The sequence below is a fragment of the Pseudophryne corroboree genome, chromosome 8 (assembly GCF_028390025.1).
Source record: "Pseudophryne corroboree isolate aPseCor3 chromosome 8, aPseCor3.hap2, whole genome shotgun sequence".
NCBI classification, from domain to species: Eukaryota; Metazoa; Chordata; class Amphibia; order Anura; family Myobatrachidae; genus Pseudophryne; species Pseudophryne corroboree.
In genome coordinates, this window is record NC_086451.1 from 437,586,052 (window position 1) to 437,611,496 (window position 25,445).

General features: G+C 48.5%; 1 protein-coding gene across 1 annotated transcript in view; it reads right to left on the reverse strand.

The window, feature by feature from the left end:
* ABHD16A (abhydrolase domain containing 16A, phospholipase) overlaps positions 1-25,445 on the reverse strand; it is a 50,775-nt gene that overhangs the window by 15,152 nt on the left and 10,178 nt on the right. The window contains exons 3-14 of the mRNA XM_063938074.1: positions 17,621-17,687; positions 16,455-16,541; positions 15,841-15,926; positions 15,606-15,676; positions 7,403-7,525; positions 6,936-7,050; positions 6,717-6,818; positions 3,904-3,967; positions 2,098-2,147; positions 1,788-1,911; positions 1,491-1,595; positions 1,026-1,089 (exon numbers count right to left, since the gene is read on the reverse strand). Of these exons, the coding sequence (XP_063794144.1) occupies positions 1,026-1,089; positions 1,491-1,595; positions 1,788-1,911; positions 2,098-2,147; positions 3,904-3,967; positions 6,717-6,818; positions 6,936-7,050; positions 7,403-7,525; positions 15,606-15,676; positions 15,841-15,926; positions 16,455-16,541; positions 17,621-17,687 (1,058 nt within the window). The remainder of the gene's footprint in view (positions 1-1,025; positions 1,090-1,490; positions 1,596-1,787; positions 1,912-2,097; positions 2,148-3,903; positions 3,968-6,716; positions 6,819-6,935; positions 7,051-7,402; positions 7,526-15,605; positions 15,677-15,840; positions 15,927-16,454; positions 16,542-17,620; positions 17,688-25,445) is intronic.

The window sequence follows — 25,445 nt, forward strand, 5'->3', positions numbered from 1 at the left end:
TAGACGTTGTCAGGGCACTGAAAATATATGTTTCCAGAACGGCTAGAGTCAGAAAATCTGACTCGCTGTTTATCCTATATGCACCTAACAAGCTGGGTGCTCCTGCTTCTAAGCAGACTATTGCTCGTTGGATTTGTAGTACAATTCAGCTTGCACATACTGTGGCAGGCCTGCCACAGCCAAAATCTGTCAATGCCCATTCCACAAGGAAGGTGGGCTCATCTTGGGCGGCTGCCCGAGAGGTCTCGGCTTTACAATTTTGCCGAGCAGCTACTTGGTCAGGGGCAAACACGTTTGCAAAAATTCTACAAATTTGATACCCTGGCTGAGGAGGACCTGGAGTTCTCTCATTCGGTGCTGCAGAGTCATCCGCACTCTCCCGCCCGTTTGGGAGCTTTGGTATAATCCCCATGGTCCTTACGGAGTTCCCAGCATCCACTAGGACGTTAGAGAAAATAAGAATTTACTCACCGGTAATTCTATTTCTCGTAGTCCGTAGTGGATGCTGGGCGCCCATCCCAAGTGCGGTTTATCTGCAATACTTGTACATAGTTATGGTTAACTAAATCGGGTTATTGTTGAGCCATCTGTTGAGAGGCTCTATTGTTTCATACTGTTAACTGTGTTTCATATCACGAGTTGTACGGTGTGATTGGTGTGGCTGGTATGAGTCTTACCCGGGATTCAAAATCCTTCCTTATTGTGTACGCTCGTCCGGGCACAGTACCTAACTGAGGCTTGGAGGAGGGTCATAGTGGGAGGAGCCAGTGCACACCAGGTAGTCTAAGATCTTTCTAGAGTGCCCAGCCTCCTTCGGAGCCCGCTATTCCCCCTGGTCCTTACGGAGTTCCCAGCATCCACTACGGACTACGAGAAATAGAATTACCGGTGAGTAAATTCTTATTATTACGCTACGGTAAGAGGAAAGAAAGTGGGTGCACAGATATCACCTATCCCAGGTCCCCCCCTTTACTGGGCATCTTCATATCCCAAACAGAGTATCAGGTCAGGTCCAGATAGATTACCTGCAGAGCTGCTCAGCGTTGTTAAGGTTTAGATACTTCCGCACCGTTCTAGTTACCAGTCCTCCTACGTGACAGAGAGGGATTAATACCAGACCGAGAACACAGTATACACAGCGCTTCTTGCATAGTACCATGTCTATGTGTGGGTAATAGTTACTGACATGCTCAATAAGGAAACCACTGCAACATATCATGAGAACAAGAAAAGACATTACACAGAGGAGTTGATTTACAAAGTGTCAGGCTGTAAACCCAGCGCTTCTCATAGTGTCTATGCCAGAAATTTAAAAGGCCAATGATTTCACTAGCAAAGCACGGCTAGTAAACTCATTGGGGATTAAACCGGACACTTAAAAACAGAGTAAAGATCAGATTTTATCAGAGGCAGAAAAACAGAAAGTGGATCACATAATAGGTTGCATCAGATCTCAGAGACAAACATTTAATGAAGGACTATTTTCTCACTCCAACTTTCAGGCATCACTTTCAGGGCCAGCGGAACTAGGTCATCAAAGGAGGCATCAAGTACAAGAGCATGGAGGTCTGGATAGGCCATGGAGGCCCAAGTGGCTGCAAGACAGAGATTAATGTGTCACATCTCTCACCACTCTTATCTTACATTGCTCATCTCTAAGTTACAGCTGCCATCATTCTCTAACCTACAACACATACACCTTGTCCTGACCGTCTCATACTGTAACATCACCCCCCAACCACCTCTATCCTGCTGCATGTCCAGATACCCCCCATCTTCCACCGCACCTGTGAAGCCCCCAATGGACCAGGCGTACACAATGACGTCTTCCAGGCTGAAGCCAAGCCGATACAAAGCGTACTGTATGACCACATCCATGGCGTTTGCTTCGTTCTGAGGAAAGGGAATCCCCTGAAAAGAGAGGAAACTCCCTAAATACACACAATCCAAAGTCTGCTCTCCGCTCGCATGAGACATTCCCCAATCTGTACACACAGCGGATTGTCACACTATTAGCGTCACTCATTGTACAACGTGTACAGAGAATGAAGTCCCTCTCCTATGACCTAGAGTCAGATTAGGGATAAAAGTACTCACTGTGCTGCCTGCAAACCCGGGGTGATTCCAGCCCAGTACAGAGTAACCAGCTGGAACAGAGAAACCCATTATATAGAAATACAAACGAACAAAATTAAAATTAATAATAAACATTTAGTTGAAAAATGAGACGAACACTAGCTGCAGTATTATAGGTATTACACAGCTATCCAGAGGATATCCCCCCACCATGAACCACCGCTGTTACCCTATTACAGTGGCTAGGCCAGCAGTCGCCAACCCCTTGTTTGTGAGGGACGGGTCGCTCGCCGCCGCAATTCGGATAGCTCGGTGTCCTGCTGCCCGACTTCAGTAGGAGTCCCCGTTTATCTCCCCTGAGCCCATCCGTCCGCTTGTGGCACTCCTCCGCCTCGGAGGAGAAAATGCTAGAGGTCATACTTGACCTTTAGTGTCTGGCTTGGATCTCAGCAATATAGCCCGACCTGGAAGTGCCGGGAGCGCATAGCGCGGGAAGAAGCATCTTCTGCCCTGACAACGAGCATTACACCCAGAGCCTGAAACTCCCATCACCGGGCATTACACCCAGAGCCTGAAACCCCTACCTACGGGCATTACACCCAGAGCCTGAAACCCCCATCATCGGGCATTACACCCAGAGCATGAAACCCCTACCTACGGGCATTACACCCAGAGCCTGAAACCCCCATCATCGGGCATTACACCCAGAGCCTGAAACCCCCATCATCGGGCATTACACCCAGAGCATGAAACCCCTACCTACGGGCATTACACCCAGAGCCTGAAACCCCATCATCGGGCATTACACCCAGAGCCTGAAACCCCCATCACCGGGCATTACACCCAGAGCCTGAAACCCCCATCACCGGGCATTACACTTAGTCTGAAACTCGTGGCAACGAGCACGACACCCAGAGCATGAAACCACTGGCAGTGAGAGCTCGACACCCCTGACAATGAGCAGATAATTTAAAAGTAATTTGTAGCCTTACTGTGGGGCATAACGTATAATGGGCATTACGGTGTGTGACAATGTATCACTGTCATTGTGGGGGGTCTCAATGTGTCACAGGCATTACAGTGTGTGGCATAATGTATCACGAGCATAGCAACAATATCACAGTATTCATTTGAATCCATTGTTTTTCTGTGAAACATTTCATTTTCATTAAATGACCTTCAATTTTTTGGGTCATTAGCCAGATTTTTTTTGCCAAAATTTTAGTGCTCTTTAGTAGGTTGAACACCCCTTTTAAGGTTGGAGACCACTGGGCTAGGCCACGCCATCTCTTCCCACGAGACTGAGGCAGAGACCAGTCAGCGCTGGAGATTGTCCCAGTATCTAAGCTGAAAGGATGGAAGGCGTGTCCTGAGTGAGGAGCCTGATTGGATTATTGCAGGACCTGCCTACACTGCGCACACTTCCTCCTTCCCGTCCTATCACTTTTGAATCCCACCTCATAGTAAGATGGTTTTGGGATTTTGAACCTCGGTGGCCAGAAGCAGTGCAATGACAGAAAGCTCCACCCAATGTGTGCCCAGATCACCACAGAGAAAGGAGGTTCCCCACAATACCTTGGTGGAGGGAGTAAGCAAGATGGAGGGGGTACTTTAAACTCTCCTTAAATTACTAAGTATTTGTGGGATTTTAACTGTTAAAACAGGAATTCCATGCATCCAAAACAGATTACTTCTAGTTATAAAATGATAAGTGCTCAAGTAACGCATCAGTCACTGCTGCTATGTAGTCGGTACATCTGGGGATTATAGTCCTATAGATAGATTTACAAACCGAAAGACAGACTGGAGTAGAAAGAGCTTTCTGACCTTCTAGCGGAGTGGACACGCAGCCAACCTCATAGAACCCAGCGTTGCCCTCACAGCAGATGACCTGCCCAGAGAGAGAGGAAGAAGAGCAGTTAGCAGGTGGAGCAAGATGGAGTCATTCTCAACATAAATTTCCTTTAGGACCCTTCTGCCGACTAACAGGACTTGGATCAATCAGAGCAGGAAGTTGCTCCAGATTTCTCTAATGCAATGTGAGAACATGTCCACCCCCGGAGGAGGAGGGTGCAGAACGCAGGTCTGAGGGCTGTTTCATACACACCGGTTTTCAGCGGATGGCAAAAAGCTGGACAAAAACTTAGTCCGGCTTTTTGCCATTTGGCAGTATCCGTCACACACACACACACACACACACACACACACTTTGAGCAGTATTTACTGGTGCGCAGCCACAGCTAAAAAACAAACAAACAAACAAACAAACTGCTGTGTGTGAAAGCTCCCATTCACACACTCTGTTCTCTGCCTACAAGGACGGGAGCCGGACCTGTCAGTAGATATTTCCGGCTGCAACCCAGCAGCCGTGCCATGTGAATTGACATGTGCTCTGCGGAACGACCGCGGCAAAAAGCCATCCGGTATTTTGCCGGCTGGCGCTACCTGGCCCGTGTAAAACAGCCCTTAGACGCTGCACCGACTACATCAGGCACAGTACGTGAAAGAGACACTAATAGCAAACCTCAAAGAAAACAAACACCCACACCCCCCAAGTGACCCATGTTCTAGACTCATGCCATCAAAAGACCAAAATCATTGTGAGTGGATTCTATCACACAGCACTCATTTGGGATACGGTCGTTAGGTCGACAGTCATTAGGTCGACCACTGAAGGTCAACATGCATTAGGTCGACATGGTCAAAATGTCGACGCATAAAGAGGTCGACGTGCGTTTTTCAAATTTTTTTCTTCTTCATTTTGTGGACTTTCCATACTTGACGATCCACACGGACTACAATTGGGAACGGTAACCTGTGCAGAGCGCAGCGAACATCTTGCCCAAAGCATGGCGAGCAAAGCGAGCGCAGCGAGGAGACACGGTACACTAATTGGGGTTCCCAGTCACTTTACGAAGAAAACGACACAAAAAAAAAAAAAAAAAAAAAGGGTTCAAAAACCCATGTCGACCTTTTCACGTTGACTTATTGCCTGTCAACCTAATGCATGTCGACCTAAGTTGAGTCAACCCAATGACCCATACCCGCTCATTTATATATTCCTTCAAGTATTCCATAGGTCATTAAAAATGCCACTGACCAATTCGTAATGTATTTAACTAAAACAGATCTATTCTAAAGACCACCCACAGTCTAAGTGCCAAAAGTGGATCCTATTTTGTACCACTGTGTATAGAGATCAATAAATACTTTTGTTTGCCATCTAACCATGTGTAGGAGATGCGCACCGATTCATTTGTGAGTTACTATACTCATTACTTTGTGATCATAAGGCCTGATATTGATTTGGAAGTGAAGCGGGGGGAGGGGGGGAGAGCGTGGTTGGACAAACGCCGGCGGATCATGGACGTTTTTCGAGGGGAGTATCAGTGCGATTGCATTCTCATTATTCTGAGTAACCCTGGGTCAACTGCAATTTTCGCTGGGGGGAGGGGGGGGGGAAGCGTGGTTGGACAAACGCCGGCGGATCATGCACGTTTTTCGAGGGGAGTATCAGTGCGATTGAATTCTCATTATTCCGAGTAACCCTGGGTCAACTGCAATTTTCGCTGGTACTCTTTCTGCATATGCATTGCAATTCTGCAAAAGCAGGACTGAGAAAATCGCAATTTCTGTCTCAATAGCGATCCAGACTGAAATTTATTAATTTCTTCACAGTATGTGACCCTGAAAATTAAACTGACAATCATGTGATTATATTATAGCCATATTAAATTTTGGGATTACACACACCTGAGAAGAAGTGGTGGCTTTTTGATAAATGTACCCTTAATTACATTCCAGAGCTCCGGAAGTCTTGGGCAAAGCCACCGGAATGGGTGAATGAGCACCGAGATCCAGCATCCGTACGTTTCATACAGCAGTCCTGTTTTATGCCCCCGTATCACAATGACTTCGCAGGCACACCCCTAGCATCATAATGAGAAGCATCACACACATGGCGCCCATATTCAATAAAGACAGCGCACCCATGTCCTATCATTCAGTACTAATGTTTTTGAAACCACTTAAGTGGAGATTTTTCAATTCAAAACAGTTCACATTATTGTATTAAACCAAAAAAAGAAAACCCCTTTTAAACTATATTGTATAAAAAAAGAAATAAAAAAAATTAGTTTAAAAAAAATATATATATTTTTTTTTCTTTACAAATGTAAATATATTATGTACATCTGCAGAATGGATCTCCTTGCCAAAAACTGGGGGACACAGTGGGGTGACACGGTCTCAAGTGATCCGACCATGCCAATTAAGGGTTAATGGAGGCCAAGCCCGGACGCAAGTACATAGGACACCCCTGGTGAGATTCCAGTCTCTCCGCCCACCTAGGCGCACTACTGGGATTCCAGGGGGCAAGAGTGCAGGGCAGTTGCGCTGCTTATAAGGACCCTGGCCAGACCATCAAAGCGCCGAAAACAAAACAAAAGTATTTAGTGGTGCCCATAACCACCAGCACAGAGGGGTATAGCCGTTTCCAGAGCCGATAACGCGTTAATGAGAACGCAGGCTGCCAATTCACACTGGGAGTAACATATAAAGTTTGCCGTTTGTATTTCCCTTGAAAAAGGTAGAAGGTCGTACAGAGCAGGCGTGAATTATTCATCAGATACTGCACTTACCAGCTTGGACCCTTTATCGTCACTGGAACTTCTGCGATCTACAAATATGGTGTCAATTTCATTCCCGTCACAGGACAGCAGCTTGGCTCGTTTCCCATTATACTGGCGGAGGAGAGAGGGAGAGAGAACAGGGTCAGCCAGGAGAGGCAGCAGTGGTGTCACAGGGCTAGCACAGGAGAGCCCGGGGAAGGGGAGGGGGGGAGAATGCGACATGCTAACCTCTTCCACAAGGCGAGCCTGTCCCTGCAATAACATGGGCATTATTGCCTTCTGTAAGAGATACACAGAGCCAGGATACAACATCCGCCTCCCGAACGAGTGAGCCACAACGTAACTGCAACAGGGAAGAGAGACTGGTCTGTAAATGCTGGTATTAATAAGTGACATTATCATACAGCCAGTGGCGTCATTAGGATATGAGATGGTGTTCCCTGCTCCAGATGGGCTAAACGTTTAGGACAGACCAATAGGGGGGCACTGCTGAACATTTAAATGACTCAATAACAGATGAAGGCGTCATTGTGATTGAACAACTGTGGCAGGGACTTATTGGTGGGGAACAAAATGCAACCAATTCCTGAGGGCACCTGAAGGGCGGCAGCACTCGCCCAGCGGAGACAGACGGCCTGGCTCATTCTAGCAAATAATGTACAGTTATGATACAGACATCCTGCCGTGCGCGTTACCTGGTTATCTGACACGGTAACTTCTGTATCTTCTGCAGAAATCCGTCAGCTGCTCCTCGCGTCCGTGGCTCAGGCTTCAGCAAAGGAACACCTCCGGAGGGCCCCAGTGTCTGGTATTCTTTACTGTGGGGGGTAGAAAACGAATGGCTAATGCAGCGCTCGCTAAGGCATAATGCCCAGAGCCCAGACACAATTCTCCGAGCTCACACAGTTTACATTAGAAGAGTGCGCCGAGAAAAGGTCAGAGGTGACGGAAAAAATAAGAATTTACTTACCGATAATTCTATTTCTCGTAGTCCGTAGTGGATGCTGGGGACTCCGTAAGGACCATGGGGGGATAGCGGCTCCGCAGGAGACAGGGCACAAAAGTAAAAGCTTTAGGATCAGGTGGTGTGCACTGGCTCCTCCCCCTATGACCCTCCTCCAAGCCTCAGTTAGGATACTGTGCCCGAACGAGCGTACACAATAAGGAAGGATTTTGAATCCCGGGTAAGACTCATACCAGCCACACCAATCACACTGTACAACCTGTGATCTGAACCCAGTTAACAGCATGATAACAGCGGAGCCTCTGACAAGATGGCTCACAACAATAATAACCCGATTTTGTAACAATAACTATGTACAAGTATTGCAGACAATCCGCACTTGGGATGGGCGCCCAGCATCCACTACGGACTACGAGAAATAGAATTATCGGTAAGTAAATTCTTATTTTCTCTGACGTCCTAAGTGGATGCTGGGGACTCCGTAAGGACCATGGGGATTATACCAAAGCTCCCAAACGGGCGGGAGAGTGCGGATGACTCTGCAGCACCGAATGAGAGAACTCCAGGTCCTCCTCAGCCAGGGTATCAAATTTTTAAAATTTTGCAAACGTGTTTGCCCCTGACCAAGTAGCAGCTCGGCAAAGTTGTAAAGCCGAGACCCCTCGGGCAGCCGCCCAAGATGAGCCCACCTTCCTTGTGGAATGGGCATTTACATATTTTGGCTGTGGCAGGCCTGCCACAGAATGTGCAAGCTGAATTGTACTACACATCCAACTAGCAATCGTCTGCTTAGAAGCAAGAGCACCCAGTTTGTTGAGTGCATACAGGATAACAGCAAGTCAGTTTTCCTGACTCCAGCCGTCCTGGAAATATATATTTTCAGGGCCCTGACAACATCTAGCAACTTGGAATCCTCCAAGTCCTTAGTAGCCGCAGGTACCACAATAAGCTGGTTCAGGTGAAACGCTGACACCACCTTAGGGAGAAACTGGGGACGAGTCCGCAGCTCTGCCCTGTCCGAATGGACAATCAGATATGGGCTTTTGTGAGACAAAGCCGCCAATTCTGACACTCGCCTGGCCGAGGCCAGGGCCAACAGCATGGTCACTTTCCATGTGAGATATTTCAAATCCACAGATTTGAGCGGTTTAAACCAATGTGATTTGAGGAATCCCAGAACTACGTTGAGATCCCACAGTGCCACTGGAGGCACAAAAGGGGTTGTATATGCAGTACTCCCTTGACAAACTTCTGGACTTCAGGAACTGAAGCCAATTCTTTCTGGAAGAAAATCGACAGGGCCGAAATTTGAACCTTAATGGACCCAAATTTGAGGCCCATAGACACTCCTGTTTGCAGGAAATGCAGGAATCGACCGAGTTGAAATTCCTCCGTGGGGGCCTTCCTGGCCTCACACCATGCAACATATTTTCGCCAAATGCGGTGATAATGTTGTGCGGTCACCTCCTTCCTGGCTCTGACCAGGGTAGGGATGACCTCTTCCGGAATGCCTTTTTCCCTTAGGATCCGGCGTTCAACCGCCATGCCGTCAAACGCAGCCGCGGTAAGTCTTGGAACAGACATGATCCTTGCTGAAGCAAGTCCCTTCTTAGTATCTCTTGAAGTTCCGGGTACCAAGTCCTTCTTGGTCAATCCGGAGCCACGAGTATAGTTCTTACTCCTCTCCGTCTTATAATTCTCAGTACCTTGGGTATGAGAGGCAGAGGAGGGAACACATACACCGACTGGTACACCCACGGTGTTACCAGAGCGTCCCAGCTATTGCCTGAGGGTCTCTTGACCTGGCGCAATACCTGTCCAGTTTTTTTTTTTTTTTCAGACGGGACGCTATCATGTCCACCTTTGGTCTTTCCCAACGGTTCACAATCATGTGGAAGACTTCCAGATGAAGTCCCCACTCTCCCAGGTGGAGGTCGTGCCTGCTGAGGAAGTCTGCTTCCCAGTTGTCCACTCCCGGAATGAACACCGCTGACATTGTTATCACATGATTTTTCGCCCAGCGAAGAATCCTTGCTGCCATTGCCCTCCTGCTTCTTGTGCCGCCCTGTCTGTTTACGTGGGCGACTGCCGTGATGTTGTCCGACTGGATCAGCACCGGTTGACTTTGAAGCAGAGGTCTTCCTAGGCTCAGAGCATTGTAAATTGCCCTTAGCTCCAGTATATTTATGTGGAGAGAAGTCTCCAGACTTGACCACACTCCTTGGAAATTTCTTCCCTGTGTGACTGCTCCCCAGCCTCTCAGGCTGGCATCCGTGGTCACCAGGACCCAGTCCTGAATGCCGAATCTGCTGCCCTCTAGTAGATGAGCACTCTGCAGCCACCACAGAAGAGACACCCTTGTCCTTGGAGACAGGATTATCCGCTGATGCATCTGAAGATGCGATCCGGACCATTCGTCCAGCAGATCCCACTGAAAAATTCTTGCGTGAAATCTGCCGAATGGAATCGCTTCGTAAGAAGCCACCATTTTTCCCAGGACTCTTGTGCATTGATGCACTGACACTTGGCCTGGTTCTAGGAGGTTCCTAACTAGCTCGGATAACTCCCTGGCTTTCTCCTCCGTGAGAAACACCTTTTTCTGGACTGTGTCCAGAATCATCCCTAGGAACAGCAGACGTGTCGTCGGAATCAGCTGCGATTTTGGAATATTTAGAATCCACCCGTGCTGTCGTAGAACTACTTGAGATTGTCAAAGTCAGAAAAATATCTCTATACACGTTGCCATATTTGCACCGCACACTGGTCTGCGCTGCGCATGCGTACGCTCTCCCGTGAAGGCGCATACCCGCAATAGCGTGCACCCGCGGGCGCACGGTATGCGTATTTACGGTAGAGTTTATGTAATCGTAGCGTGCGACTCATTCGTTACATATTTTCAGTAATAATGTAGTTTGTAGATCATGGTCCCTTTGATAGATTCTGAAAGTTTGGTTAATATAGAATGTCCCTGTTCTGAGGAATCCCTCTTTGTATCGTAGGAAGGGTCTAACAGGAGTCATGCAGTAGTGTTTGGTACCCATCGGAAGAGTATTTAAATAGCAATATTCCGGTGTTGGTCTGGAGCGTATTAATCGCTCGTGCGAATAGTTATGGACATAAGAAGTTTATGTCCATTTCTACTATTTACTCATACTCAGGTATGCGGCGGGAAACCTAGTTCCCCACCCACCTGAGCTGTTTGAAATCGTCACAGCCCACCTGTATGAATCAACCTATGACCTTTTGTTATGATGCAGGGCCGAATTCCGACGTCCAATGGACAATAGGATTGTAGGGACTGTAAGATTGCATTGTGTGTGGGGCATAAATAGGCAGGCCGACCACATCCAGCACTCACTCTTCAACGGTTCTCATTGCTGAAAATCGGGTGCTGGATGTCCAGGCGCATGCGATCGTTTACCCTTGTGCGTAAGTTTCTCTCCGTAATCATTGTCTTTCTGTGAGCCATTTCTCTCATATTTATATCTCTCTCTCTCCCTTCTCCTTCTCTCGTATCCCCCATTGACTAGTATTGTATTGTATTAGACCGGCATAGCATTGTATTGTATTTCTTGTATAGTTATTTGGTTAGGAAGTCTCTGTTATATTGTAGTGTATCATTTGTACTGTGATTCTTTTTGCAAGTATAATAGTTATAATACAGATAATAGGCTTTGGACCCTAAACCAGTATCTGTGTATTTTCTCATAGTTTTAAGTGTTCACTTGAGCGTCGGTGACGCTCAAGCAGCTTTGTAGTTAGTCAGGTTACACAAGGTTGCACTTACACCCTGTATTCACATTAAGGTATTCTGTGTATTTCATTAATAAAAGGTTTAGACATAAAGGTATAGCGTTGTGAGCGTCTGCGCCGCTGGTGATCTCCTCGTGGTCTCGAGCGTCCGCTACGCCATAGCGAATCATTACGTTAGTCATAGCCAACAGAGTGCTTGTCTGTGATCTCTGGGCCGTGAGCGAACGTGACGCTTGAGCGTCTCGCCTACGGCTGAGCGATCGTTACGCAACTTGCGTACCCTTACGGTATTTCTTAAGTAGACAGCGTACAGTGTTCTTAGACCTCATAAAGGGTTGTATATACGATCAATTTTTAGCTTTATCAAGATAGTGCTACTCCGACCTCCAACTGTTCTCTGGACCTTGCCCTTATCAGGAGATCGTCCAAGTAAGGGATAATTAAGACGCCTTTTCTTTGATCATTTCGGCCATTACCTTGGTAAAGACCCGGGGTGCCGTGGACAATCCAAACGGCAGCGTCTGAAACTGATAATGACAGTTCTGTACCACGAACCTGAGGTACCCTTGGTGAGAAGGGCAAATTGGGACATGGGAGGTAAGCATCCTTGATGTCCAGGGACACCATATAGTCCCCTTCTTCCTGGTTCGCTATCACTGCTCTGAGTGACTCCATCTTGATTTGAACCTTTGTATGTAAGTGTTCAAAGATTTCAGATTTAGAATAGGTCTCACCGAGCCGTCTGGCTTCAGTACCACAAATAGTGTGGAATAATACCCCTTTCCTTGTTGTAGGAGGGGTACTTTGATTATCACCTGCTGGGAATACAGCTTGTGAATTGTTTCCAATACTGCCTCCCTGTCGGAGGGAGACGTTGGTAAAGCAGATTTCAGGAACCTGCGAGGGGGAGACGTCTCGAATTTCCAATCTGTACCCCTGGGATACTACTTGTAGGATCCAGGGGTCCACTTGCGAGTGAGCCCACTGCGCGCTGAAACTCTTGAGACGACCCCCCACCGCACCTGAGTCCGCTTGTACGGCCCCAGCGTCATGCTGAGGACTTGGCAGAAGCGGTGGAGGGCTTCTGTTCCTGGGAAGGGGCTGCCTGCTGCAGTCTTCTTCCCTTTCCTCTACCCCTGGGCAGATATGACTGGCCTTTTGCCCGCTTGCCCTTATGGGGACGAAAGGACTGAGGCTGAAAAGACGGTGTCTTTTTCTGCTGAGATGTGACTTGGGGTAAAAAAGGTGGATTTTCCAGCTGTTGCCGTGGCCACCAGGTCCGATGGACCGACCCCAAATAACTCCTCCCCTTTATACGGCAATACTTCCATGTGCCGTTTGGAATCCGCATCACCTGACCACTGTCGTGTCCATAAACATCTTCTGGCAGACATGGACATCGCACTTACTCTTGATGCCAGAGTGCAAATATCCCTCTGTGCATCTCGCATATATAGAAATGCATCCTTTAAATGCTCTATAGTCAATAAAATACTGTCCCTGTCAAGGGTATCCATATTTTCAGTCAGGGAATCCGACCAAGCCACCCCAGTGCTGCACATCCAGGCTGAGGCGATCGCTGGTCGCAGTATAACACCAGTATGTGTGTATATACTTTTTAGGATATTTTCCAGCCTCCTATCAGCTGGCTCCTTGAGGGCGGCCGTATCTGGAGACGGTAACGCCACTTGTTTTGATAAGCGTGTGAGCGCCTTATCCACCCTAGGGGGTGTTTCCCAACGCGCCCTAACTTCTGGCGGGAAAGGGTATAACGCCAATAATTTTCTATCGGGGAAAACCCACGCATCATCACACACTTCATTTAATTTATCTGATTCAGGAAAAACTACAGGTAGTTTTTTCACACCCCACATAATACCCTTTTTTGTGGTACTTGTAGTATCAGAAATATGTAACACCTCCTTCATTGCCCTTAACATGTAACGTGTGGCCCTAATGGAAAATACGTTTTCTTCACCGTCGACACTGGAGTCAGTGTCCGTGTCTGTGTCGACCGACTGAGGTAATGGGCGTTTTAAAGCCCCTGACGGTGTTTGAGACGCCTGGACAGGTACTAATTGGTTTGCCGGCCGTCTCATGTCGTCAACCGACCTTGCAGCGTGTTGACATTATCACATAGTTCCCTAAATAAGCCATCCATTCCGGTGTCGACTCCCTAGAGAGTGACATCACCATTACAGGCAATTGCTCCGCCTCCTCACCAACCTCGTCCTCATACATGTCGACACACACGTACCGACACACAGCACACACACAGGGAATGCTCTGATAGAGGACAGGACCCCACTAGCCCTTTGGGGAGACAGAGGGAGAGTTTGCCAGCACACACCAAAACGCTATAATTATACAGGGACAACCTTATATAAGTGTTTTCCCTTATAGCATCTTAATATATTATAATATCGCCACCAAAATGCCCCCCCTCTCTGTTTTAACCCTGTTTCTGTAGTGCAGTGCAGGGGAGAGCCTGGGAGCCTTCCTAGCAGCGGAGCTGTGTAGGAAAATGGCGCTGTGTGCTGAGGAGAATAGGCCCCGCCCCCTTTTCGGCGGGCTTCTTCTCCCGTTTTTCTGACAACCTGGCAGGGGTTAAATACATCCATATAGCCCCAGAGGCTATATGTGATGTATTTTTAGCCAGCATAGGTACTTTCATTGCTGCCCAGGGCGCCCCCCCCAGCGCCCTGCACCCTCAGTGACCGTTGGTGTGAAGTGTGCTGAGAGCAATGGCGCACAGCTGCCGTGCTGTGCGCTACCTTAAGAAGACTGGGAAGTCTTCAGCCGCCGATTTCTGGACCTCTTCTCTCTTCAGCATCTGCAAGGGGGTCGGCGGCGCGGCTCCGGTGACCCATCCAGGCTGTACCTGTGATCGTCCCTCTGGAGCTAGTGTCCAGTAGCCTAAGAAGCCAATCCATCCTGCACGCAGGTGAGTTCACTTCTTCTCCCCTAAGTCCCTCGTTGCAGTGAGCCTGTTGCCAGCAGGACTCACTGAAAATAAAAAACCTAACAAAACTTTTACTCTATGCAGCTCTTTAGGAGAGCCACCTAGATTGCACCCTTCTCGGCCGGGCACAAAAACCTAACTGAGGCTTGGAGGAGGGTCATAGGGGGAGGAGCCAGTGCACACCACCTGATCCGAAAGCTTTTACTTTTGTGCCCTGTCTCCTGCGGAGCCGCTATCCCCCCATGGTCCTTACGGAGTCCCCAGCATCCACTTAGGACGTCAGAGAAATACATGGTAGTAACACAGTGATTAGTATGCTCTGCTGAGGGGCGGGTTGCCGGCGGTAAGTATACCGACAGCGGCATCCCGTCCATTACAGTCCTGACAACCCCCCAGTAAGCTCCCTAAACTTCCCCTTACCCTACCCCTCCCTGTTGGGTGCCTAAACCTAACCCTCCCCTTCTATATGCCCAACTCTCCCAGGTCCTTAACCCTAACCTTCCCTGCGCTGCAGCCTAACCCTAACCTCCCCCTACCCCCCTGCGGCAGGACGGCAGTGCATCCTGCTGTAAGAACATTCAGGAAGCTGGCGGTCGGTAGTGTGATGCCGGCATCTTGAGTGGTGTCGGTATCCTGATGACAGCTTTGCGTTCTCCCTCGGGATCCTGGCGTCAGTATATAGACCGCTGGGATCCTGCAAGTCGGTAAGGTAACTGCTTCCCGTAACACACAGTTAGCGTCCTCACCGTATCCAGACTGCAGTGTACCATCCAATGTCACTCACAGACTGTCACAGTAACTGGCTGACACGGTGTAGAAGGGGAACGGACGGACGGACCCCCTTTTTCTGTGAGCTGCAGTGTTACACAGCTCCTACTGGCTCCACTCAATTTTAAAGCGGATGTAATGTTCATTCATTTGCAGGATGACAGGTACTGCTGTATTCTGGTGCCAGCAGCCATGAACAGCAGACCGTTCTATGAAGGAAGGTATCCCTATAGGTCAGCGCTAATGGGATGCGACACTTTCTACTCCAGGCTCCGTGGTTTAGGTTCTACACTGTATTTTTCTGGACTGGAGAACGTCTCCACCTAAACAGACTGGTGCAGGTACATGGCTATGAAACAATTATCAGAGGTCGAGGAGACACACACAGAGTATATCCAGGCAGATTATATTATACAAGAGAACTTTGTGAAGCCATAGACTAAACACTTACCTGCTCATTTCATTCCAATAGAAATCCACCGGCCAACTGCGAAAGTCAAAATTGTAACTGGAAAGTTTTTTCTGTGGATAAGAAGAACACGTGTGAAGACCAGGACCCCTCCTACACATATAGGACAGGGCTCTGGCTGTAAGGCATATGGCAGATTTTATCATTTGGTACAAAGCTCCAGTCAGTCACCAGCTTATGAGTAACTATCACAGACGCGCAGCCCCGGGTTCCTTACCTTGTTCTCTACACTATTGTCCATCTTGGTTCTCTCCAAGATGCTTATAAACTGGATGTACTGAGGATTGCTCCATCTCCCCAATCCTAGAGAGGGTACAAGGTAATGGCACAATTAGCACTTAGCTCAGACTGTATATTCTGCTCAGCCGAGCAACACAGCATCGGGGTCCATACAGCGCAATGCTTTCATATGATGGCGCGTTCCCAATACTGTAACACTCATATGTACCCTTATATGGCTGGAATATCTGTACTTATACCAAAGAGTTTATATATGGTTTAGGAACTAGAGTATTTAACAATAAAATACATAAGAAATGAGAAGCTATGGGATGTGATAATTAGAATAATACATAATTAGGACACTTATTTTGGTCGCCCATAATACAATAATGATCATTTAAGCTGTGTACAGATGTAGCTATACTCATCTTACTGCAACACGGCTTGCTGCATGGCATGTCCGGCTGCCACTATTCCCACCCGGGCACACTGCGCAGTATACCGGAATGCGGCATCACATTGAGAGGAACATGGCTACATCTGTACAATGTGCGTCCATCATCTACTGGAGCAGAACCAATGAGCAGATTTTGCAGGAAAGGGTCTCACCTCTTAAACATGCCACCCCTGCCAGCAGGAACAGCAGCGTCATACCATACTGCCCCAGAGGTAGCAGCCTACCCATGTTCACATACCCTGCAACACAGAGACATGGTCACCAGCATATATGTAGTACATGACTCTAACAGTTACACAGCCTGTCTCCTGTAACACACAGAGGGGGGTCATTCAGAGTTGATCCCTGCGCTGCAAAAAACTGCAGCGAGCAAGCAGGTTACTACTGCGCATGCACCGCAATGCGCACGTGCGTCGTACGGGTACAAAGCGGATCGTGCTGGGCGATGGATTTAACAAAGAATCCATTCGCACAGCCGATCGCAAGAAGATTGACAGGAAGAAGGTGTTTGTGGGTGGCAACTGACCGTTTTCAGGGAGTGTTTGGAAAAACGCAGGAGTGTCCAGGCGTTTGCAGGGCGGGTGTCTGACGTCAATTCCGGGACCAAAAAGACTGAAGTGATCGCAGCGGCTGAGCAAGTCCAGAGCTACTCAGAAATTGCACAAAACTTTTTCGTCCCGGTTGGCTGCAGACGCGTTTGCACACTTGCAAAGAAAAAATACACTCCCCCGTGGGCGGCGACTATGCGTTTGTGCGGCTGCTAAAAGTAGCTAGCGATCAACTCGGAATGACCCCCAGAGCTCTGTATAGATCGGGACAGAGTTGCAGCCTCCTGGTAGAGTATATGGTACAGGTGAGTGTCGCTACTGATACAGCAGCTCGCATATTAACTGAAGATTTAATAGGAATGACCTCTTCAGCTCTCCGATAAAATAGGGAGGTGCTGGAAGCAATTCAACAGGATGCAAGAATGTGCCACGTTCCGCCACAGGTAATTAGCTTGGATCAGTGGTTCAGCCGCAACCTTCTGCAAAAATTGCATTTCTATGAACTGCCCCCTCAAAAAAATACAAATAAAGTGGAAAGAATTAAATGGCCCTCCCGACGCAGCAAAGAGGACTCCACTCCTGATCCCACTCCTGTTACATACAGGCTGAAGCCAGCAGCCACCAGCTAGGCTCATTTAGTGAATTTCATTTTTCCACACATTACCCCGTTTCCTGATAGGCCTGTACTTGTACGTAGGTGCCCGACGTGTGGCGCAGCTTATGTAGATGCTGACACTACAACTCACAGCATGACGATTTGTGAAACTTACCTTTTCTGTACAAATAAAAGAAAGCGAGAGGGGAGGAGTAATAAGAAATGGTCCATAGGACAGACACCTGTTGGAGAGACAGACACAAAAGCGTTATCAGACGTCCCCATCTGGTGGCTCTCCTCCTGTTGTGTTTTACCGGCACGGCGGCTCTCCAGCAATATACGGCTTCCTTTAAGGATCTGACCACATATCTTCTGTCTGAGTGAACCATTTCTAAGATGTGTTTTAGTAGATCGCTGCTGAAACCTCGCTGCTCTGCTCCCTACTGCGGACCTGTATGCTGTAGTGATCCTCGGTGTAGGATGGCTGCACTCTTAATGACGAGGGGAGATTAAATAAGAATTTACTTACCGATAATTCTATTTCTCATAGTCCGTAGTGGATGCTGGGAACTCCGTAAGGACCATGGGGAATAGCGGCTCCGCAGGAGACTGGGCACAAAAAGTAAAAGCTTTAGACTAGCTGGTGTGCACTGGCTCCTCCCCCTATGACCCTCCTCCAAGCCTCAGTTAAGATACTGTGCCCGGACGAGCGTACATAATAAGGAAGGATCTTGAATCCCGGGTAAGACTCATACCAGCCACACCAATCACACCGTACAACTCGTGATCTGAACCCAGTTAACAGTATGATAACCGTAGGAGCCTCTGAAAAGATGGCTTCCAACAATAAACAACCCGATTTGTTTGTAACAATAACTATATACAAGTATTGCAGACAATCCGCACTTGGGATGGGCGCCCAGCATCCACTACGGACTATGAGAAATAGAATTATCGGTAAGTAAATTCTTATTTTCTCTGACGTCCTAGTGGATGCTGGGAACTCCGTAAGGACCATGGGGATTATACCAAAGCTCCCAAACGGGCGGGAGAGTGCGGATGACTCTGCAGCACCGAAAGAGAGAACTCCAGGTCCTCCTCAGCCAGGGTATCAAATTTGTAGAATTTAGCAAACGTGTTTGCCCCTGACCAAGTAGCTGCTCGGCAAAGTTGTAAAGCCGAGACCCCTCGGGCAGCCGCCCAAGATGAGCCCACCTTCCTTGTGGAATGGGCTTTTTCAGATTTTGGCTGTGGCAGGCCTGCCACAGAATGTGCAAGTTGAATTGTACTACAAATCCAACGAGCAATCGTCTGCTTAGAAGCAGGAGCACCCAGCTTGTTGGGTGCATACAGTATAAACAGCGAGTCAGATTTTCTGACTCCAGCCGTCCTGGAAACATATTTTCAGGGCCCTGACTACGTCCAGCAACTTTGAGTCCTCCAAGTCCCTAGTAGCCACAGGTACCACAATAGGTTGATTCATGTGAAACGCTGAAACCACCTTAGGGAGAAATTGAGGACGAGTCCTCAATTCCGCCCTATCCGAATGAAATATCAGGTAAGGGCTTTTATAGGATAAAGCCGCCAATTCTGATACGCGCCTGGCTGAAGCCAGGGCCAACAGCATTACCACTTTCCATGTGAGATATTTCAAATCCACTGTGGCAAGTGGTTCAAACCAATGTGATTTTAGGAACCCTAAAACTACATTGAGATCCCAAGGTGCCACTGGAGGCACAAAAGGAGGCTGTATATGCAGTACCCCTTTGACAAACGTCTGAACTCCAGGCACTGAAGTAAGTTCTTTCTGGAAGAAGATAGACAGGGCCGAAATTTGAACCTTAATGGATCCTAATTTTAGGCCCATAGACAATCCTGCTTGCAGGAAATGTAGGAAACGACCCAGTTGAAATTCCTCCGTAGGGGCCTTCTTGGCCTCACACCACGCACCATATTTTCGCCAAATGCGATGATAATGTTTTGCAGTTACATCCTTCCTGGCCTTGATCAGGGTAGGGATGACTTCATCTGGAATGCCTTTTTCCTTCAGGATCCGGCGTTCAACCGCCATGCCGTCAAACGCAGCAGCGGTAAGTCTTGGAACAGACAAGGTCCCTGCTGGAGCAAGTCCTTCCTTAGAGGTAGAGGCCACGGGTCCTCCGTGAGCATCTCTTGCAGCTCCGGGTACCAAGTTCTTCTTGGCCAATCCGGAGCCACGAGTATCGTTCTTACTCCTCTCCTTCTTATGATTCTCAGTACTTTTGGTATGAGAGGAAGAGGAGGGAACACATATACCGACTGGAACACCCACGGAGTTACCAGAGCGTCCACCGCTATTGCCTGAGGGTCCCTTGACCTGGCGCAATATCTGTCCAGTTTCTTGTTGAGACGGGACGCCATCATGTCCACCTTTGGTTTTTCCCAACGGTTTACAATCACTTGGAAGACTTCTGGATGAAGTCCCCACTCCCCCGGGTGGAGGTCGTGTCTGCTGAGGAAGTCTGCTTCCCAGTTGTCCACTCCCGGAATGAACACTGCTGACAGTGCTATCACATGATTTTCCGCCCAGCGGAGAATCCTTGCAGCTTCTGCCATTGCCCTCCTGCTTCTTGTGCCGCCCTGTCTGTTTACGTGGGCGACAGCCGTGATGTTGTCCGACTGGATCAATACCGGTTGACCCTGAGGCAGAGGCCTTGCTTGACTTAGGGCATTGTAAATGGCCCTTAGCTCTAGGATATTTATGTGAAGAGACGTTTTCATGCTTGACCACAAGCCCTGGAAATTTCTTCCCTGTGTGACTGCTCCCCAGCCTCTCAGGCTGGCATCCGTGGTTACCAGCATCCAATCCTGAATGCCGAATCTGCGGCCCTCTAGAAGATGAGCCTTCTGTAACCACCACAGGAGAGATACCCTTGTCCTTGGAGACAGGGTTATCCGCTGATGCATCTGAAGATGCGATCCGGACCATTTGTCCAGCAGATCCCACTGAAAAGTTCTTGCATGGAATCTTCCGAATGGAATCGCTTCGTTAGAAGCCACCATTTTTCCCAGGACTCTCGTGCACTGATACACTGACACTTGTCCTGGTTTTAGGAGGTTCCTGACTAGCTCGGATAACTCCCTGGCCTTCTCCTCCGGGAGAAACACCTTTTTCTGGACTGTGTCCAGAATCATCCCTAGGAACAGTAGACGTGTTGTTGGAATCAGCTGTGATTTTGGGATATTTAGAATCCACCCGTGCTGACGTAGCACTACCTGAGATAGTGCTACTCCGACCTCTAACTGTTCCCTGGACCTTGCCCTTATCAGGAGATCGTCCAAGTAAGGGATAATTAATACGCCTTTTCTTCGAAGAAGAATCATCATTTCGGCCATTACCTTGGTAAAGACCCGTGGTGCCGTGGACAATCCAAACGGCAGCGTCTGAAACTGATAATGACAGTTTTGTATCACAAACCTGAGGTACCCTTGGTGAGAAGGGTAGATTGGGACATGGAGATAAGCATCCTTGATGTCTAGAGATACCATATAGTCCCCTTCTTCCAGGTTCGCTATCACTGCTCTGAGTGACTCCATCTTGAATTTGAACCTTTTTATGTAAGTGTTCAAAGATTTTAGATTTAAAATTGGTCTCACCGAGCCGTCCGGCTTCGGTACCACAAACAGCGTGGAATAATACCCCTTTCCCTGTTGTAGGAGGGGTACCTTGATTATCACCTGCTGGGAATACAGCTTGTGAATAGCTTCCAATACTGCCTCCCTGTCGGAGGGAGACGTTGGTAGAGCAGACTTCAGGAACCGGCGAGGGGGAGACGTCTCGAATTCCAATTTGTACCCCTGTGATACTACCTGCAGGATCCAGGGGTCCACTTGCGAGTGAGCCCACTGCGCGCTGAAATTCTTGAGACGGCCCCCCACCGTGCCAGAGTCTGCTTGCAGAGCCCCAGCGTCATGCTGAGGACTTGGCAGAAGCGGGGGAGGGCTTCTGCTCCTGGGAAGAGGCTGCATGGTGCAGTCTTTTTCCCCTTCCTCTGCCCCGGGGCAGGAACGAGCGGCCTTTTTCCCTCTTGCCCTTATAGGGACGAAAGGACTGGGTTTGAAAAGACGGTGTCTTTTTCTGCTGAGAGGTGACCTGGGGTAAAAAGGTGGATTTTCCAGCCGTTGCCGTGGCCACCAGGTCCGATAGACCGACCCCAAATAACTCCTCCCCTTTATACGGCAATACTTCCATATGTCGTTTGGAATCCGCATCACCTGACCACTGTCGCGTCCATAACGTTCTTCTGGCAGAAATGGACATCGCACTTACTCTAGATGCCAGGGTGCAAATATCCCTCTGTGCATCTCGCATATATAGTAATGCATCCTTTAAATGCTCTATAGTTAATAATATACTGTCCCTATCCAGGGTATCAATATTTTCAGTCAGGGAATCCGACCAAGCCACTCCAGCGCTGCACATCCAGGCTGAGGCGATCGCTGGTCGCAGTATAACACCGGTATGTGTGTATATACCTTTTAAGATATTTTCCAGCCTTCTATCAGCTGGTTCCTTGAGAGCGGCCGTATCAGGAGACGGTAACGCCACTTGTTTTGATAAGCATGTGAGCGCCTTATCTACCCTAGGGGGTGTTTCCCAACGTGCCCTAACCTCTGGCGGGAAAGGGTATAGTGCCAATAATTTATTAGAAATCAGCAGTTTTTTATCGGGGGAAACCCACGCTTTATCACACACCTCATTTAATTCATCTGACTCAGGAAAAACCACTGGTAGTTTTTTCACACCCCACATAATACCCTTTTTTGTGGTACTTGTAGTGTCAGAAATGTTCAATGCCTCCTTCATTGCCGTGATCATGTAACGTGTGGCCCTACTGGACATTACGTTTGTCTCGTCACCGTCGACACTGGATTCAGTATCCGTGTCAGGGTCTGTGTCGACCATTTGAGGTAACGGGCGTTTTAGCGCCCCTGACGGTGTCTGAGACGCCTGAACAGGCACTAATTGATTTGTCGGCTGTCTCATGTCGTCAGTTTTTTTTTTTTGCAAAGTGCTGACATTGTCACGTAATTCTTTAATTAATACCATCCAGTCAGGTGTTGACTCCCTAGGGGGTGACATCACTAACACAGGCAATTGCTCTGCTTCCACATCATTTTCCTCCTCATACATGTCGACACAATCGTACCGACACCCAGCACACACACAGGGAATGCTCTGATAGAGGACAGGACCCCACTAGCCCTTTGGGGAGACAGAGGGAGAGTTTGCCAGCACACACCAGAGCGCTATATATATATATATATATATATATATATATATATATATATATATATAAGTGTTACTCCCTGTTATAGCTGCTGTATTTATATATTAGCTGCCAATAGTGCCCCCCTCTCTGTTTTACCCTGTTTCTGTAGTGCAGGACTGCAGGGGAGAGTCAGGGAGCCGTCCTTCCAGCGGAGCTGTGAAAGAAAATGGCGCTTGTGTGCTGAGGAGAAAGGCTCCGCCCCCTTCACGGCGGCCTTTTCTCCCGCTTTTTTCAGGAAACTGGCAGGGGATAAATGCATCCATATAGCCCAGGAGCTATATGTGATGCATTTTTTTTAGCCATATAAGGTTTTTATATTGTTTTTATTGCGTCTCAGGGCGCTCCCCCCCAGCGCCCTGCACCCTCAGTGACCGGAGTGTGAAGTGTGCTGAGAGCAATGGCGCACAGCTGCAGTGCTGTGCGCTACCTTATTTGAAGACAGGAACGTCTTCTGCCGCCGCTTTCTCCGGACCTCTTCGCTCTTCTGGCTCTGTAAGGGGGCCGGCGGCGCGGCTCCGGGACCCATCCAGGCTGAACCTGTGATCGTCCCTCTGGAGCTAATGTCCAGTAGCCAAGAAGCCCAATCCACTCTGCAGTCAAGTGAGTTCGCTTCTTCTCCCCTTAGTCCCACGATGCAGTGAGCCTGTTGCCAGCAGGACTCACTGAAAATAAAAAACCTATTTAAACTTTTACTTCTAAGCAGCTCAGGAGAGCCACCTAGCTTGCACCCTTCTCGTTCGGGCACAAAAATCTAACTGAGGCTTGGAGGAGGGTCATAGGGGGAGGAGCCAGTGCACATCAGCTAGTCTAAAGCTTTTACTTTTTGTGCCCAGTCTCCTGCGGAGCCGCTATTCCCCATGGTCCTTACGGAGTTCCCAGCATCCACTAGGACGTCAGAGAAAATAAGAATTTACTTACCGATAATTCTATTTCTCATAGTCCGTAGTGGATGCTGGGGACTCCGAAAGGACCATGGGGAATAGCGGCTCCGCAGGAGACTGGGCACAAAGTAAAAGCTTTAGGACTAGCTGGTGTGCACTGGCTCCTCCCCCTATGACCCTCCTCCAAGCCTCAGTTAGGATACTGTGCCTGGACGAGCGTACACAATAAGGAAGGATTTTGAATCCCGGGTAAGACTCATTACCAGCCACACCAATCACACCGTACAACTTGTGATCTGAACCCAGTTAACAGCATGATAACAGAAGGAGCCTCTGAAAAGATGGCTCACAACAACAATAACCCGATTTTTTAACAATAACTATGTACAAGTAATGCAGACAATCCGCACTTGGGATGGGCGCCCAGCATCCACTACGGACTATGAGAAATAGAATTATCGGTAAGTAAATTCTTATTTTCTCTAACGTCCTAGTGGATGCTGGGGACTCCGAAAGGACCATGGGGATTATACCAAAGCTCCCAAACGGGCGGGAGAGTGCGGATGACTCTGCAGCACCGAATGAGAGAACTCCAGGTCCTCCTCAGCCAGGGTATCAAATTTGTAGAATTTAGCAAACGTGTTTGCCCCTGACCAAGTAGCTGCTCGGCAAAGTTGTAAAGCCGAGACCCCTCGGGCAGCCGCCCAAGATGAGCCCACTTTCCGTGTGGAATGGGCTTTTATAGATTTTGGCTGTGGCAGGCCTGCCACAGAATGTGCAAGCTGAATTGTACTACAAATCCAACGAGCAATCGTCTGCTTAGAAGCAGGAGCACCCAGCTTGTTGGGTGCATACAGGATAAACAGCGAGTCAGATTTTCTGACTCCAGCCGTCCTGGAAACATATTTTCAGGGCCCTGACTACGTCCAGCAACTTGGAATCCTCCAAGTCCCTAGTAGCCGCAGGCACCACGATAGGTTGGTTTAAGTGAAATGCTGAAACCACCTTAGGGAGAAATTGAGGACGAGTCCTCAATTCTGCCCTGTCCGTATGAAAAATTAGGTAAGGGCTTTTATAGGATAAAGCCGCCAATTCTGATACACGCCTGGCTGAAGCCAGGGCTAACAGCATTACCACTTTCCAAGTGAGATACTTCAAGTCCACAGTGGTGAGTGGTTCAAACCAATGTGATTTTAGGAATCCCAACACTACATTGAGATCCCAAGGTGCCACTGGAGGCACAAAAGGAGGCTGTATATGCAGTACTCCCTTGACAAACGTCTGAACTTCAGGTACAGAAGCTAGTTCTTTTTGGAAGAATATCGACAGGGCCGAAATTTGAACCTTAATGGACCCTAATTTGAGGCCCATAGACAGTCCTGTTTGCAGGAAATGCAGGAATCGACCCAGTTGAAATTCCTCCGTAGGGGCCTTCCTGGCCTCGCACCACGCAACATATTTACGCCAAATACGGTGATAATGTTGTACGGTTACATCCTTCCTGGCTTTGATCAGGGTAGGGATGACTTCATCCGGAATGCCTTTTTCCTTCAGGATCCGGCGTTCAACCGCCATGCCGTCAAACGCAGCCGCGGTAAGTCTTGGAACAGACATGGTCCCTGCTGGAGCAGGTCCTGTCTTAGAGGTAGAGGCCACGGGTCTTCCGTGAGCATCTCTTGAATTTCCGGGTACCAAGTCCTTCTTGGCCAATCCGGAGCCACGAGTATAGTCTTTACTCCTCTCCTTCTTATGATTCTCAGTACTTTTGGTATGAGAGGAAGAGGAGGGAACACATACACTGACCGGT